Source organism: Sorex fumeus, unplaced genomic scaffold, assembly GCF_029834395.1.
Source record: "Sorex fumeus unplaced genomic scaffold, SorFum_2.1 ptg000122l, whole genome shotgun sequence".
Taxonomy (NCBI): Eukaryota; Metazoa; Chordata; class Mammalia; order Eulipotyphla; family Soricidae; genus Sorex; species Sorex fumeus.
Window position 1 is genome coordinate 14,348,568 of NW_026606179.1, and position 15,371 is coordinate 14,363,938.

A 15,371-nucleotide genomic window follows, 5' to 3' on the forward strand; every position below is an offset into this window, starting at 1 on the left:
AGCTGTGACAGAGAGCAACAGCTAACAAAACACACTGGCCGCCGTGATGACTAAGGCCAGGGGACCGCGCCAGCACTGGCCCTCGCCCTCTCACACGTGGCTAGACCCTTGGACTTTTTCCTGCCCCCTCCCAGAGACAGATAGCAGAGATACAGGAACTGTCTCCGGCTCAGGCTGGCCAGGTCTGTTGTGAGGGCCACTGGGCCCTGGCCCCTGACTTGAGGCCCCAGTCCCCCTCCCCCCAGTCCTGTGCAGACCCTGGCCCCCTCCTCCTTGTGCTGGCTGGCCTCGAGAACCAGCAGTTGTGCAGAGGAGCTGACCAGCGCCAGGATGAGGGGGACATGCTCTTGGCTCTCGCTCAGCACCTGAGCACCGGCCTGAACCCCGAGTCCCCGACCCCCAGCCCCCCCATCTGGGCTTCCCCAGATGCCCACGAACCACCACAAAGAGAAGGAACATGACCCAATTTTATTGATAACGAATCCAGCTGGAGGGGCTGTGGGGTGCTGCGGGCTTGCTGGGAAGTGGGGCCCCCCGGGTCAGCCCGGAGTGGTCGCCGCCAGCTGGGCCCTCCCTGGCCCGGCCATTACTGGTCTCCCCGGAGCAGGAAGAAGAGCTGATCAGTGAAGATCCCAGCGTAGGTGGACACCGCGGCTGTGCTCTGGCTGTAAATATCCCTGGGGAGAGGGGCAGCGCCTCAGAGAGGAGCTGGGACCTGGGGCTGAAGGACAAACCCCCCCACCCCCATGCCTGGGCTGGGCCCAAAATCCTGTCCTAGGCATTGGGGGCCATAGGGAGGATGGATTCCTGGACCCGCAGGTCGCCAGGGCTGGACCCTCAGTCTCCCAGGTTTTGTTGTTGTTGTTGCTGTTTTTTCTTTCTGGGTGATACTCAGGGGTTACTCCTGGCTCTGCACTCACTGGGAGACTCTATGGGATGCTGGAGACCAAACTCAGGTTGACAAACGCCCTCCCCACTGTACTATTTATTGCTCCAGCCTCAGACTCCCAGTTCTTTTTTATTTATTTTTTTTGGTGGGGGGTGGGGGCATGCCCAGCAGTGCTTGGAGCTTATTCTGGGCTCTGCACTCGGGCATCAATCCTGGCAGGGCGAGTCCTGGTGTCACTTTTGGTGACAGCACTTTTCTTTCTCTTAATTTATTTTTGCTTTGGGGCCACACCCAGTGATGCTCTGCCTCTGCACTCAGGACTGGCGGTGCTCAGGGGACCCTATGGGATGCCAGGGATCGAACCTGGGTCGCCTACGTGCACGGCAAACACCCTCCCCACTGAACCATCGCTCCAGCCCCAGACCCCCAGGTGTGACGGAGCAGAATGGTCAGCAGGGGGACCACAGCTGAATTCCCTGAGGCTTGAGCATGAGTAGAAAGAGTGGGGTGTGCAGCGGGGTCTCCCGGTTCTCAGTGAGAGCTGGGGTGCCAGAAGTGGCTCCTGGGGAATGTACCTGAGTTTCTCATCCATGCTGCTCAGGGATGCCTTTTCGTACAGGTCCTGCGCGGCCGTCTTGGCAGTGTCCCAGTACCCAAATAGGGAAGTCTGGAACTGGGAGAGGAGCGCCTCATCTTCCTGGGGTGCCACCTGGGCCTCTGCAGGGGAGAGGGCGGGTGTTAGGGCCTGCTGCAGTGGGCAAGGCCGTAGGCTGCAGTGCAGCTGGGCTGAAGGAGACTAGGGGTTCATCCCCCACGCCCCAGATACCGCCCTCTGGGGGGCCGTACTCACCGCATCCCAGTATCAGGAGAACAAGAGTCAGCGCAAGGAGTCTGCTGTCCATGGTGTCGGGGGTCCTGCAAGACTGGAGAGTGTGGGGGCAGAGCCCCTGGAGGCCTCTGTTCCGGGGGGGGGGGGGGGCCTGACCATACCCCTCCCCCATCACATTCCTCCTACAGTGACCCAAGTCCCTGATTCCCTTCTGATGCCGAGCTCCCCTCCTGGTAAGAGCGTGCTTTTTTTTTCTTTCTGTTTTCTTTTTCTTCTTTTACTTGCTTTTTGGGTCACACCCGGCGATGCTGAGGGGTTACTCCTGGTGATGCTCAGAGGACCATATGGGATGACGGGGATCAAACCCGGATTGGCCGTTTGCAGGGAAAACGCCCTACCCGCTGTACTATAACTCTGGCCCCGCCTTTCCTTTTTTTGTTCTTGGGGTCATACCCAGCGTTGCTCAGGGATCACTCCTGGCAGTGCTCAGGGGACCCTCTGGGATGCTGGGGACTAATCTCGAGTTGGCCCCGTACAAGGTACAAGGTGAGCATGCTATCTACTGTATTATCTCTCCAGTCCCTCTTTTCCCTCCTTCTCTTTTGGAGCCACCTCCAGTGGTGCTCGAGGGTCCCTTCTGTGGCACTGGCAGGTGGGGGGAGTGCAGGACCATGTGAGGCAGGGGACCCAGCCCGTCTACCACCTGTGCGGCCTGCGTTCCTGCCCGTGACGGCACAGCTCGTTCTAGACCCTGCACCTTCTCCCGGGGAGTCCTTCCTGAGCACTCACAGCTCTGGAGCCCACAAAGGCCCCGCCCTCGCCAGGTATGTGAGAAACGGCCGGAGCTGACACTGACAGAGCAAAGGAAGGGGGTCTTGGGGGGTTGATTTTGTTTTCAGACCACACCCTGTTGTGCTCAGGGTTGACTCCTGGCTCTCCACTCAGGGCTCGGTCCCGGCAGTGCTCAGGGGGACCACCTGGGATGCCGGAGATCGAACCCAGGTCTGCTTTGTGCCAGGCAAGGGCCCTTCCCGCTGCTCACTCAGGCCTGAGGGAACGTTGCCGGGAGCCCTTGGCAGGGCTGGGCGGATGGTGTAGCCTGGAAGAGTCTCCACAGAGGACCCCGCCAGCCCCCTGAGAGAGCGATCCTCCATATCCTGCACCCCGCGTCTCGCCTCGGGGGCCAGCTGCCCTGTTGCCCATCCCCCTATTCAGAAGATGGGGAAACCGAGGCAGGAGGTGGTCAGGACCCAAGCCCCCGTGGGCAATCAGGATAGATCCCAGAGCCACTGTTTCCGCCCCAGATATTTGACTCCCACCATCGATTCCACAATAGCCCCCTCCCTGCCACCCCTTGGCATCCACCCTCTTACCGGTCTCAGAGGGCTGTTCTTGTCACTCCCACGGTCCCCACAGCCGTGCCCAGGAGGGCTTTATAGCTCCGGAGAGTCCCCTCCCGCCTCCCCCACCCAGTGGCCCGGCCAAAGTCCCAGCCAACAGTACCAGAGGGGTGGGGTGGGGACAGAGGGCAGCGGCGTCCCTGAGGTCAGGCCACCGGGACCCCCAGAGACAGGCTGGGTGGGGGGTTGTGGAAAGTTTTCCAGGGAGCCACGAGGAATAGGGTCTGGGGTCTTCATCCGTGGGCAGGAAATGAGGGGGTGTGGGGAAGCGGCCGGTCCTAAGTGCTTCCAGCCTCACCATCAGTATCAAACCAGGGAGCTTGGAGTTTCCCAGCCCCCAGAGTCTTTTTTTTTTTCTTTTTGGGTCACACCCAGCGATGCTCAGGGGTTACTCCTGGTTCATGCACTCAGAAACTACTCCTGGTGGTGCTCAGGGGACCATATGGGATGCCGGGGATCGAACCCGGGTCGGCTGCATTCAAGGCAAACGCCCTACCCGCTGTGCTATCGCTCCAGCAGCACCCCAGAGTCTTTAGACGCCCCCCCGCACACACATACACAGACAGACACTCGTTCCTCTCGGACCACTGGAGGCCAGAAGTTCTCTCAGCGGGCACCGCGGGAGGGATGGGCAGGGAAACGGGGCAAGCGTTCTTTATTGGGGGGCCGCGGGGCGCATCAGTCCTGGTTCTGGGACCCACAGAGTAGCGAGGGGCACAGATTGTGTGCCCTGCTCAGGAGCTTCTCCTTGGAGCTGTGCAGCCAGGCCTGGGCGCGGGGCTGCAGGTCCTTCAGGTGGTCTTCATAGTATGTCTGCATGTAGCCTCCGAAGGCCCCGGGGCCCCTGCGGGACAGGGACATGGCAGCTGAGAGCCTGCTCAACCCCGATACGTCTACCCCTATGACCCGCCTTATCCCCTTCAGAATCAGGAATCCCTTCCTGAGATTCAGGGTCAATCCGAAGCCTCCTCCCTCAGACCAGGGCCCATGCCCAGCCTCCTCCCTCAGACCAGGGCCCATCATCTAGTCCCTCCTCTCTCAGACCCAGGGTCTATCCCCCAGCCCCTCCTCCTCAGACCCAGAGGCCCATCCCCAGCCTCCCCCCTCAGACCAGTGTTCATCCCCCAGTCCCTCCTCCCTCAGACCCAGGGTCCATCCCCCCCAATCTCCCCCCCCTCAGATCAGGGTCCATTCCTCAGTCTCCTCCCTCAGACTAGGGTCCATCACCCAGTTCCCTCCTCCTTCACACCCAGAGTCCATCCCCCAGTCTCTTCCCTCAGACCAGGGTCCATCCCATAGCCTCCTCCCTCAGACCAAGGTCCATCCCCCGGCCTCCTCCCTCAGTCTGGGCCTGTATACCCACCAGAACTGCTGCCACGTCTCCCTGGTCCTGCTCACCAGAGGCTCCACCAATCCCTTCACTTTGCCCTGGACTAGGCTCCAGGGCCCCATTGCTGGCTCAGGCTCAGGAGCTGGGGTTTCTGCGGGAGGCCTTGACTGGCACCCTAGGGAGGGCCAGAGGGCAGTGTGGGTGAGTGCTCAGCCACGCACCTCCGCCAGCCTTTCCCTCCCATTGCCCCTGACCACCAGCCTCCCGCAGCCCCAGGCCCCATTCGGGCGTGCAGGGGCCCTGCTCGCACCCTCTGTCCCCTCCTCATCAGCACCCCTTTCCCTGTGCTTGTGTGTGTGTGTGTGGGGGGGGGGAGAGCCCAGAAGACTTCCTTTTTTTTTTTTTTTGCTTTTTGGTTAGGGCTAGATGATAGCACAGCGGTAGGGCATTTGCCTTGCACGCGCCGGCCAGGCTGAGCCAGGTTCAATTCCTCCGCCCCTCTTGGAGAGCCCAGCAAGCTACCGAGAGTATCTCATCCACACAGCAAAGCCTGGCAAGCTACCCGTGAAGTATTCAATATGCCAAACACGGTAACAAGAAGTCTCACAATGGAGACGTTACTGGACCCACTCGAGCAAATCGATGAACAACAGGAGGACAGTGCTACAGTGCTTTTGGGGTCACATCTGGTGATGCACAGGGGTTATTCCTGGCTCATGCACTCAGGAATCACTCCTGGCAGTGCTCAGGGGACAATATGGGATGTTGGGAATCGAATCTGGGTCGGCTGCGTGCAAGGCAAACCCCCTACCCACTGTGCTATCGCTCTGTCCCAAGCCCAGAAAACTTTCTGTCCCCAGGGGTAGAGCCTGGCTTAGCAGGCCTGTGGGGCCCAGGGCCCCTACTGACACATGAGTCAGCACCTCCACACCCGGGCAAAGCCCTCTCCAGGAGAGCTGCCAGCCCAGGGGACACATGTGCCCCTGCAGAGGTCGCCAGGCCACCTGCCCGATGGCCTTGCCCAGGACCTCCCACACCCAGTCTCACTTTCTGTAGAATGGGGCTGCAGAAACACCCACACAGTGGGGTGGAAACTGAACTAACACTGGCTGCCCCTGACGGCACTTTGCAGGCTGGGGCAGTGTGTCTCATTGGTTAACGCTGGGCTGAGAACCATGGGAGTCTGGGTTCAACCCCAACACCATGAAACCCCCCCAGCACATCACAGCCCCCTCCCAAGCACAACCAGCAGCAAACGCCCCAGCAATAAACTGGGAGTAACCCCTGGGCACCACTGGGTGTGACCCAAAATCAAAAGAAAAAGATGGTAAATGTTAGAGGGGCTGGAGCGATAGCACAGCGGGTAGGGCATTTGCCTTGCACGCAGTCAACTTGGCTGACCTGAGTTCGATTCCTCCGCCCCGCTCAATGAGCCCGGCAAGCTACCAAGAGTATCGCCAACACAGCAAAGCCTGGCAAGCTACCCGTGACATATTCAATATGCCAAACACAGTAACAATTGTCACAATGGAGACGTTACTGGGCCCGCTTGAGCAAATCGATGAACAACGGGAGGACAGCACAGTGCTACAGTTGTATGAGGGCCCCCCGCACCCCTACCCAGCCCCTCAGTACCCCCGCACCCATGTCCACATACTCAGAGTTTTGGTGTAATGCCGCGCTCAGACACATGCAAATACAATGCCCGTGAGCACACTCAAGACACATATTTAGGGCCTGGATCGATAGCACAGCAGATAGGGCGTTCGCCTTGGATGCGGCTGACCCGGGTTTGATTCCCAGCATCCCATACGGTCCCCCGAGCACTGCCAGGAATAACTCCTGAGTGTAGAGCCAGGAGTAACCCCTGAGCATCGCCGGGTGTGACCCAAAAAGAAAAAAAAAGACACCTATAAGACACATATTTACAAAAAACACTGATGGGGGTGCTTGGGCCACACTTGGCAGTGCTCAGGCTTACTCCTGGCACGGTGCTCAGAGATCAACCCTGGTGGGGTTCAGGGTTGATAGTGGCGGGGAGCAAACCCAGGTCAGTGGAGTGTGAGGCAAGTGCCTTCCTCCCTGGACTACCTCTGGCCCCTGGCACAAGCGTCTATGTGCACACTCTGCTCCCCCCACCACACACACAGGCGGACCCATGGGCACCCGCCTCCACACCCACCCCCTCCCGCCACGGAGCACCAAGGACTGTGCCCCCACACTCCACCCCTCCTCACCCACAATGCAGGCCAAGACCAGGAGGCAAAAGCAGAGGGGTGACAGAGCCCAGGGCTTGCGTCCCGGGAGCGCCATTTCTGGGCCCTGTCCTTCTGTCCGTCTGTGCTCCGTTCCCGGTGGGGGGAGTGGACACTGCCCCACACACAGCCCTCCCCTGGCCGCCTCCCCACGCCCCTTGGCAAAGACTTCAGAGAGAGGCCACCGTGTTCATCACGGCAGGGCCCGCCCTGCCCACTAACCTCCCCCCCCCCCCCCCCCCCCACACACACACACACACAGGGGAAGACAGTGCCCAGGCCACCACCACAGAGTCTCTCTAGCACTGCAGAGACAGGAATATGGCCTCCCCCCCCCCCAACCCCACTACCCCAGGCTGCTGACTGTGGCTCCAACTCCCTCCAAAAGAAAGAAATGAAAAGAGATTCCTGGCCTGTGCTTCTGATTTTGCCTTCACCTCACGTGACTCAGGCCTCAATTTCTACCTCTGCGAAATGGACCATGCTGCAGAATAAGAACCGAGAATTTTTTTTTCTCTTTTGGGCTCACACCTGGTGATGTACAGGGGATATGACTGGCTGTGCACTCAGGAATTACTCCTGGCGGTGCTCGGGGGACCATCTGGGATGGTGGGAATCAAACCCGGGTCGGCCGTGTGCAAGACAAAATGCCCTACCCGCTGTGCTATCGCTCCAGCCCCAGAATCAAGGATTTTTTTTTTTAATTTGGTTTTGTTTTGTTTGTTCATGGGCCACACCAGGAGTGCTCAGGGCTCCCTCCTGGATCTGCACTCAGGAGTTATTCCTGGTGGGGGTTCAGGGAATCCCACTAGGGTCAGTCAGGTGCAAAATAAGCACCCTCCCACCTGTACTATTGCTCTGGTCCCCCAAGAAAGTTCTTAATAGAAAGTTCTTAATATGGAGCGTTTCGATGTGGCGTTAACAGAGCTGAAATAATGTTTCTGAATTATGGGGGATGGGTTGGGGTCACAACCTATGTCATTCAGGGGCTTTGTGCCAGGATTGATCCCTGTCAGTGCTCAGTGGGCTACATATGTTGTCAGGGATTGAATTGCAGTCAGCTCCATTCAAGGAAGTCCCTAACCTACTGCATGCTTCTCCGGTTATTAATCACCCCTCATGGTTCTCTGGGGATCCTTCAGTGCTGGGGATCAAACTTGGGCCTCCCACGTGCTCTCAGCCTGATCAGCTTTTTTTTTTTTCTTTTTGAGTCACACCCGGCAATGCACAGGGGTTACTCCTGGCTCTACACTCAGGAATTACTCCTGGCAGTGCTTGGGGGACCGTATGGGATGCTGAAAATCGAATCTGGGCCGGCCGCGTTCAAGGCTAATGCCCTACCTGCTGTGCTATTGCTGATCAGCTTTTTTAAATTTTTAATTTTTTGTGTGTAGGGGCTAGTATACCCAACAGTACTCAGGAGTCACTTCTGGCAGTGCTCAGGGATCATACGTGGTGCCAGATATGAAATCCAGACCTCCTGCAATGCAAAGCACATGTTCTAGCTCACTGAGCTCTCTCTTGCTCTCTCTCTCTCTCTCTCTCTCTCTCCCTTCTCTTTGGCCTGCTTCATGAGTGATTTTTTCATCTCTCTCTTTTTTTTTTTTTTATTTTAGATTGAGGCCACACGCAGCTGTGCTCAGGGTTGACTCCTGGCTGTGCACTCATGAATCACTCTTGGCAGAGCTCGGGGGACCCTAGGGGTTGCCAGGGATTGAACCCAGGTCGACCATGTGCAAGGCCAGCACCGTTCCCATTGTACCATTGCTCTGGCCCCTAATATTTTCATCTCTTGAACCCCTGAGCCACAGGGTTATAGAGATAGACACACCTTCACCCTGCATCATAGGCAAACGTATTTCTTTCTCTGGCCTCAGTATAAAATGACGAAGGTCTTTAGCCCCAGGTTGCCAGCGTTCTCTAAAGGTGCCCACAGGAAGTTCTGCTCAATGCGAGACAAAGCACAGGCGCCTGTGCGCCTCCTCTGCGCTGAACTTCTGGGTGTCAACTTACGACCAAGAAAATGAAGTTCAATTTCAATGTCAAGTTAACAATTCCGTTTTGTTTTGTTTTGTTTTGCATGGCTTATGCAATGTTTGGGAATTATCCTAAAAATGAACCAGGTGTTCTGAGACTTTTGTGTGATTAATCTGATGCCATGACCCTGGCCCTAACCTGAGTAACTCTACAGGAAAGGTCAGGCCAAGGATTTTCTGTAGGTTGTCGCCCAACTCTGTACCCCACATGCATCCTCCCAGCACAAGCCTGAGCTCCACACGCGGGACACGACCTCTCCACCTAGTGTTACGGACACAGCTGAGAGCAACTCCTGAGCACTGAGCTGGGTGTTACCTCCAGATGTGACCCCCCAGCCAGTCAAAAAAACAGAGTCAAAGAAAAAAGTAATCAGGGGCCCAAAGCAATAGTACAGCGGAGAGGGCGTTTGCCTTGCATGTGGCTGACCCAGATTTAATCCCTGGCATACCATAGGGGCCTCAGAGCACCGCCAGGAGTGATTCCTGAGAGGAGAGCCAGGAGGCACCGCCAGGAGTGATTCCTGAGAGGAGAGCCAGGAGGAACCCCTGAGCATCGCTGGGTGTGACCCAAAAAGGAGGGAAAAAAATATTCCTTAGAGCAGAGGGCTGGGGTGGTGCCACCCCAACTGAGTGTGTGATATTCCTGATTTTTCTTTTTCTTTTGACTTTTTGGGTCACCCAGTGATGCTCAGGGTAACTCCTGGCTCTGCACTCGGGAATCACTCCTGGCAGTGCTCAGGGACCATCTGGGATGCCAGGGATCGAACCTGGGTCAGCTGTGTGCAAGGCAAATGCCCTCCCCTGGTATTCCTGATGTGTGGCCCTCAAAGAGGTCTGAAGGCAACCCAGAGGAAAAGCTCCGAGCCTGGACACAGGCTTCACTTTTTTTTTTTCTTTTTTGGGTCACACCCAGCGAAACACAGGAGTTACTCCTGGTTCATGAACTCAGGAATCTCTCCTGGCGGTGCTCGGGGGACCATATGGGATGCTGGGAATCGAACCTGGGTCTGCCACGTGCAAGGCAAACGCCCTACCCGATGTGCTATTGCTCCAGCCCCCAGGCTTCACATTTGGAAGGCCCGAATCTGATTCCCAGCACCACAAGGTCCTCCAAGCTTCGCCAGATGCCGTCCTGGAGAGCCCCCGAGTACTCACTTCCAGGAGGGTCCCAGGTAACCCCCAGAACGTAGGCTGGAATAGCGCCCCATCCTCAGCCCTCATGAGGAGCCTTTAGTCAGCTGGGAATCCCCAGGACCGGCTCCCAAGCACCCCTGGGGAAGCCCCCAAATAAACACGAGTGAGCAGAAAGAGGCTCCACCCAGAGTCAGGCCGCTGGACTGTCTCCCCGGTTCCTGCGCCATATCTCTGGACCAGGATGAAGAACAGAAGGAGGGAGGGCCCCAGGGCAAGGGAACATTCGAGAGTGTGATGGCCCAGGCATAGGGCCAGGTGCTCCTGCTCAAGGTCAGTAGTAGTTAATTTCACTAATTAACTTGTTGTTTGGGGGCCACACCTGGCAGGGCTCAGGGATCACTCCTAACAGGCTCCAGGGACCCTACGGGATGGCAGAGATCAAACCTAGGTCACCCATGTACCAGGCAAGCGCTCTGCCCACTGGACTCTCTCTCTGGCCCCCTTCACTGATTTCCTCCACATTTCTCCAGTGCAGTTGGGCACCAGCAGGGTTTGCACCAGTTCACCTGTTGGGTCAACTCCCAGTGGCCCAGGGAATTGGGCATCTTTATCATTCTTATCTTACGGGTGGGGAAACTGAGGCAGAGGGCTTCCCCCCCCTCCCTTATCCAAGGCTCCTGCCACAACCAGCAAGCCAGCCACTTGCACCCCTGGATCTCAGATGCCAGAGCGAGGCGGGCAGAGAGCAGAGCCGGGAGGGAGGCCCCTGACCCCCCCACCCCTCCCCTCACACACAGCCCCAAGGCCGGGTGGCTGTTTGCAGGGGTTGCCCAACTCTGGACAGCAAAGGCCAAAGGGCGGGTTGTCCAGAGATTCTGGGTAAATAACAGTTGGGGTGGGGGAAAGGGGGTGGTGCTGGGGGGGCCTTAGACCCTAAGAACCCAGTGTACCTCTGGGGGGGGGGGGTCCCTGCAGCTGTCAGATGCCATCTGCCTCTGTTCACTAAGGTCTGTTTTCTGCTCCATTCCTCAACCTGTCCCCTCTCTTTTTGGCCACACCTGGTTGTGCTCAGGACTCTCAGCTTCGTGCTCAGGGATCACTCCTGGAGGGCTCGGAGAACGCCATGGAGTACCAGATTTCGAATCCTGGTCACCCATGTGCAAGACAAGGGGACGGGGCTTACTCCTCCCCACTGTCCTATCACTTCAGTCCCGCCCCTTTCTCTCTGCCTCCTTGGTGACCCTGACCACTGAGCTCCCCACGCCACTCTGGTCAGCCCACTGAATAGAGGCTGATGAGGCGAGAGTGAGGCAGTCCAGCAGGAAGGGAGCTTGTCCTGCATGTGGCTGACCAGAACCCCACAGGGCCAACCCCCAACCCAGCCCCTCCAGGCGCGATCCTGAGTGCAGAGCTAGGAGTAAGCCCCAAGCACTGTTGGATGTGACCCCAAAACAAGACAAGCAGTAGCTGGAGAGATAGTACGGGAGGTAAGGTACTTACTTATCTTGCATGTAGTCAGGCCAGATCAACCCCCAGCACCGTGGGGGCCCCTCAAACAGAGATGGTAGGAATCCCCGAATACCACAGCTGGATCCCAAATACCCACTCACATGTGCCCTAAAAAAAAAATCACTACCATGGGGACCAGAGAGATAGAGTAGCAAGGAAGCAGCTTGCCTGGCACACGGCTGACCTTGTTGGGTCCCTGGCACCCCATCAGTGCTCAGGGCTTACTCCCGACTCTGTGTTCAACGATTATTCCTGGTGACCATTTGTGGTGTTGGGGATCCAACCCGGGTCTGCTGTGTGCTAGGCAAGTGCCCACCCTGCTGTACCACCTCCCCCCTTCCTCCCTCCCTCCTCCAGGATACACCCCTACCCTTAACCCAGGTCCGTAGCAAAGAAACACTCAGAATTCTGCGTAGATTTTTATTGGTGCGGATGCAGGGACCCTGGAGTATCGGGGAAGAAATCTCAGGGCTCCCTCCTGGTGCTCAGAAGTTCTTTCTCCATTTCTCCTTCATTTTCTCTAGTGTTTCATGGAACCAGTTCCTGTAGGGCAGATGGGGAGGGGGGCTGTCACTGGGTGCTACCCTCTCCCCCACCCCTATATCCAAACCCTGCTCCTACCTCACCCCTAACATCCTTCCCCACATAAAAGGCAGAGGTAGGGAGCTGGAGCAATAGTACCCAGGTTGGATGGTTGCTGTGCTTGCTCCTAAGCCAGGTTCAGTCTCTGGCAACCATATGGTTCCCGGAGCATGGCCAGGAGTAACCCCTGAGCATCACTGGGTATGACCCAAAAAGAAAAACAAACAAACAAACAAAAAACAACCAAAAGCAGAGCTGCCCACTTGGCAGGATTGGTGGTACTCCTTCTGTGCCTCAGTTTCCTTGGCAGATCAGCACTGCAAAGCCAAGTCGAAAGTCTCGCCCTCTGCTGAGCTCTCACTTCCAGCTCTGGTGGTCTGGAATGTCCCCCGTTATCTACTCATGTTCCTTCCTACCTCAGGACCTTTGCACCTGCCCCTGGCTCTGCGGCCTGAATGGTTCATTCTCCAGATTTGGACTCAAAATGTGGACACTTCTGGGAAGACTGCAGTGCCCGCGGCTCCTCCCCAGTCTTCTCTGGAGGAATCTGGAAATCCTCTCTTCTATCTGCCCCCATCTCTTGCCCAATCCCAAGCCACTCCCAAGGGGCCAAGCTTTCTGTCCTCCATTGTTATCATCCCCCACTTTGGAGCAGTTCCCAGCACTTACCCGAAGCTTACTACTCCCTCAGGAATGAAAAGAATCTTCCAAGGCCAGCCAGAGCCCAGTGGATGTGTCCCGGGTCAGCCCCTCTCTTGGGCAGCGCGCCCTCCCCCCAGAACCACCCATATCGCTGACAAGAAAAGAGACCTTGCGGGTCCATTCCCAAGGGAGGGGTCTGGGACTGTCACTGCAGTGAGGCTATGAGTCAAGGACTCACCCCAAGTCTGAACACCCCCAAGGATCAACCGAGATGGCAGGGCACGACCAGTCTCTCTGGGCCTCAGTTTCCCTGCTCAGTGGGGCCCCACAACCTACCCGTATGGGAGGCTCTTACCTGGCCTTGGTAGTAATCTCACTCTCCTTGATGCGGGTGACAACTGACCGGGTCCCCTCCCCCAGGGTCTTCCCGATCTCCTTGAGCTTCCCGGGAATGTCTTTCAGCTTGTCGGGGATCCCCTCCAAGGTGCTGGAGAGGTCTGGGGCCGCCTGGGCAGGGGCTGGGCCTGCCCGGAACACGGAGGGGTGGAGACAAGTCAGTCTCAGGGAAGAGTCCAGGGATGGGCAAGAGAGTTGCTCAACCTGACGCTTGCTTGGGGGTGACGGTGGTAGAATGGTGTGTGTGTATTTATGTGTGTGCACTCGTGTGCAGGGTTGACTGGTGGGCCCAGACTGGGGCCAGAACGACTGGGGGCTCCTTTCCTCGCTCCAGGCCCCAACGCGCCCCCATCTCCTCTTTTTCAGGGTGTGAAAGCCAAACAGCCAATCGGGAGGAGGGAGAGGATTGCGTCATCGGTTGCTAGGGCCCTCCCGGGCAGATTTGCCTGGAGGATCTTTTAGGGCAGTTTCTGGACTTTGCACGGGTCGTGGCCCGACCGCTTGGGACTTCGTTTCCCTCCTGTGGCCTCCCGGGTTCTACGGGGGTCGGCTCTGGAGTCTCAGGCCGGGGGCCCCATTCCCGCGGTTTTCACCAGTGGCCCCTCGGAATATCCCGGGGCCGGGGAGCCCAGTGGGTGGCGGGGTGGGGGTGGGGGGGCGTTGCAGAAAAAGATGCCCTTGGGGGACCCTGGGACGCACGGTGGGCGGGGTGGGGGCGACCCGCGGATGATGGGGGGACCCGGGCCCTGAGAGGGCCGCTGAGATCTCGAGAGGGGGGATGCGCCCCCTGCCCCCGCCCCCACCCCGGGGCTCCCGTACCTTCGGACACCAGCCACAGGGCCACCAGCACGACCGGCAGCGACAGGAAGAGCCTCATGGTGGGGCGGGCCGAGCACTCTGGGGGCAGAGGGGGTCGGGGGAGTGGGGAGCAGGTCGGCCTCTGCCCCACCCCCCGCAGGCTCCTCCTTTTCCCCCGAGACCCCCTTCCCTCCCCCTCCTCATTCTCTCGGGGTGGCAAGTGTGGGCGATACCACCCGGGCACCCGGCACCAACCTTGGACGGGGCAGCAGGCGGGATCCGCGGTCTGGGCCTGGCGCGGCCCGGGGCCCCTTTATCAGCCCGGGGCAGGGGCAGGGGCGGGGCGGGCGAGTCTCCCTCCCCCCCAGGCCGGGCCCACCCACCTCTCCCTGCCCGGATCCTCGAGGTGGGGGCGGGGCGCGGGCACCTAGCTGAGACCCAAAGGGGTTGCCCCCCACCCCCCCGGCCGCCGCAGCCTGCGCCCCCTCCCATCCGCGCTCTCTGTCCCGGGGATGCGGGTTCCGCGGGAACCCCGGGGGCGCTCGGCGTTAGCGTGGGCAGGTGGGACCCGTGGTGGAGGAGGAGGACGCCGTAATTAGAGGGGATCCCCTGGCGCCGCCCCGGCTGACCCAAGCCAGGCGCCCTGGGGTGACAGCGTGGGATGTCCAGGAACACCCCCCACCCCTACTCGATTCCTGGGGGTGATTGCATCCTGAGGCGGGGTGGGGGGGCAGGGGGCAGGCTGCCTTGGGGGCTGGCATTCTGGTGGGGTGGGCTGGTTGTGCCCAGCCTTTCCAACCAGTGCAGCTGTGGGAAAGTCCGGGGAACCTCTGAAATTGAGAAAAGAAAGAAATGGTCAACTAGAGGCCCGCCCGCAGGATTGGGGGGCTCCCACTCCCTGCGCCCCCTCTGGCAGAGTCCTTTCCTTCATTTCCACCTCTCTCTCTCTCTCTCTCTCTCTCTCTCTCTCTCTCTCTCTCTCTTTCTCTGGTTTTTGGGCCATACTTATTACTATCCTTGCACTCTTGAATTACTTCTGGGGCCAGAGCAATAGCACAGCAGGTAGGGTGTTTGCCTTGCATGCAGCCGACCAGGTTCCATCCTGGCATCCCATATAGTTCCCCAAGCACTGCCAGGAGTGATTCCTGAGTGCAAATCCAGGAGTAACCCCTGAGCATCGTCAGGTGTGACCAAAAAAAAAAAAAAAAAGAATTACTTCTGGTAGTGCTGGGCGACCAAACTCGGGTCGGCTACATGCAAGGCAAATGCCCTACCCGCTGGACTATTGCTCCTGGCCCCTTGTTACTTTTTTTTTTTTTTGGTAATAAAATTTATGTCACTATTTAATTTTGGATGATCTGAGTAAATTGTTTTGTTTGGAGGGGCCATATCCTACAGTGCTTGGGGCTCTGTACTCAGGGATCACCTTTTTGGGGGGCCATACCCTGAGATGCTCAGGACTTACTACAAGCATTGCACTCAAGAATTACTCCTGGGGCTGGAGCAATAGCACAGCAGGTAGGGTGTGCTTCATGGGACCCTGTGGGGTGCCTGGAATCAAACTGGGGTCA

The 15,371-nt window shown here is 58.2% G+C and overlaps 3 protein-coding genes across 3 annotated transcripts; all 3 read right to left on the reverse strand.

Moving 5' to 3' along the window:
- Positions 1–506: 506 nt before the first annotated feature.
- Positions 507–3,233, reverse strand: APOC2 (apolipoprotein C2). Its single transcript, XM_056135528.1, has 4 exons — positions 3,092–3,233; positions 1,740–1,812; positions 1,465–1,606; positions 507–677 (listed from the first exon to the last, which is right to left on the reverse strand). The coding sequence occupies exons 2-4, from the start codon at positions 1,789–1,791 to the stop codon at positions 587–589; spliced, it is 285 nt and encodes a 94-aa protein (XP_055991503.1). The 5' UTR covers positions 1,792–1,812; positions 3,092–3,233; the 3' UTR covers positions 507–586.
- Positions 3,234–3,757: 524 nt separating this feature from the next.
- On the reverse strand, positions 3,758–6,802 carry APOC4 (apolipoprotein C4). Its single transcript, XM_056135526.1, has 3 exons — positions 6,686–6,802; positions 4,482–4,623; positions 3,758–3,962 (listed from the first exon to the last, which is right to left on the reverse strand). The coding sequence occupies exons 1-3, from the start codon at positions 6,759–6,761 to the stop codon at positions 3,797–3,799; spliced, it is 384 nt and encodes a 127-aa protein (XP_055991501.1). The 5' UTR covers positions 6,762–6,802; the 3' UTR covers positions 3,758–3,796.
- A 4,972-nt stretch (positions 6,803–11,774) lies between these two features.
- Positions 11,775–14,132, reverse strand: APOC1 (apolipoprotein C1). Its single transcript, XM_056135527.1, has 4 exons — positions 14,056–14,132; positions 13,822–13,899; positions 12,962–13,130; positions 11,775–11,925 (listed from the first exon to the last, which is right to left on the reverse strand). Exons 2-4 carry the CDS (start codon positions 13,877–13,879, stop codon positions 11,868–11,870), a joined length of 285 nt encoding a protein of 94 aa, XP_055991502.1. The 5' UTR covers positions 13,880–13,899; positions 14,056–14,132; the 3' UTR covers positions 11,775–11,867.
- Between the last annotated feature and the right edge of the window lie 1,239 nt (positions 14,133–15,371).

Bases quoted from the DNA above. Each gene is read 5' to 3' on its own strand.
- APOC2 (XM_056135528.1), bottom strand. From the start codon at position 1,791: ATGGACAGCAGACTCCTTGCGCTGACTCTTGTTCTCCTGATACTGGGA. The intron at 1,607-1,739 runs GTGAGTACGGCC...TCTCCCCTGCAG, and splicing joins TCTCCTGATACTGGGATGCG to AGGCCCAGGTGGCACCCCAG. The intron at 678-1,464 runs GTACATTCCCCA...CCCTCTCCCCAG, and splicing joins AGCATGGATGAGAAACTCAG to GGATATTTACAGCCAGAGCA.
- APOC4 (XM_056135526.1), bottom strand. From the start codon at position 6,761: ATGGCGCTCCCGGGACGCAAGCCCTGGGCTCTGTCACCCCTCTGCTTT. The intron at 4,624-6,685 runs GTGAGGAGGGGT...GGCCCTCCCTAG, and splicing joins GGTCTTGGCCTGCATTGTGG to GGTGCCAGTCAAGGCCTCCC. The intron at 3,963-4,481 runs GTGGGTATACAG...CCTGTCCCGCAG, and splicing joins GAGACGTGGCAGCAGTTCTG to GGGCCCCGGGGCCTTCGGAG.
- APOC1 (XM_056135527.1), bottom strand. From the start codon at position 13,879: ATGAGGCTCTTCCTGTCGCTGCCGGTCGTGCTGGTGGCCCTGTGGCTG. The intron at 13,131-13,821 runs GTACGGGAGCCC...TGTTCCGGGCAG, and splicing joins CCTGTGGCTGGTGTCCGAAG to GCCCAGCCCCTGCCCAGGCG. The intron at 11,926-12,961 runs GTAAGAGCCTCC...TCTGCCCTACAG, and splicing joins GAGATTACTACCAAGGCCAG to GAACTGGTTCCATGAAACAC.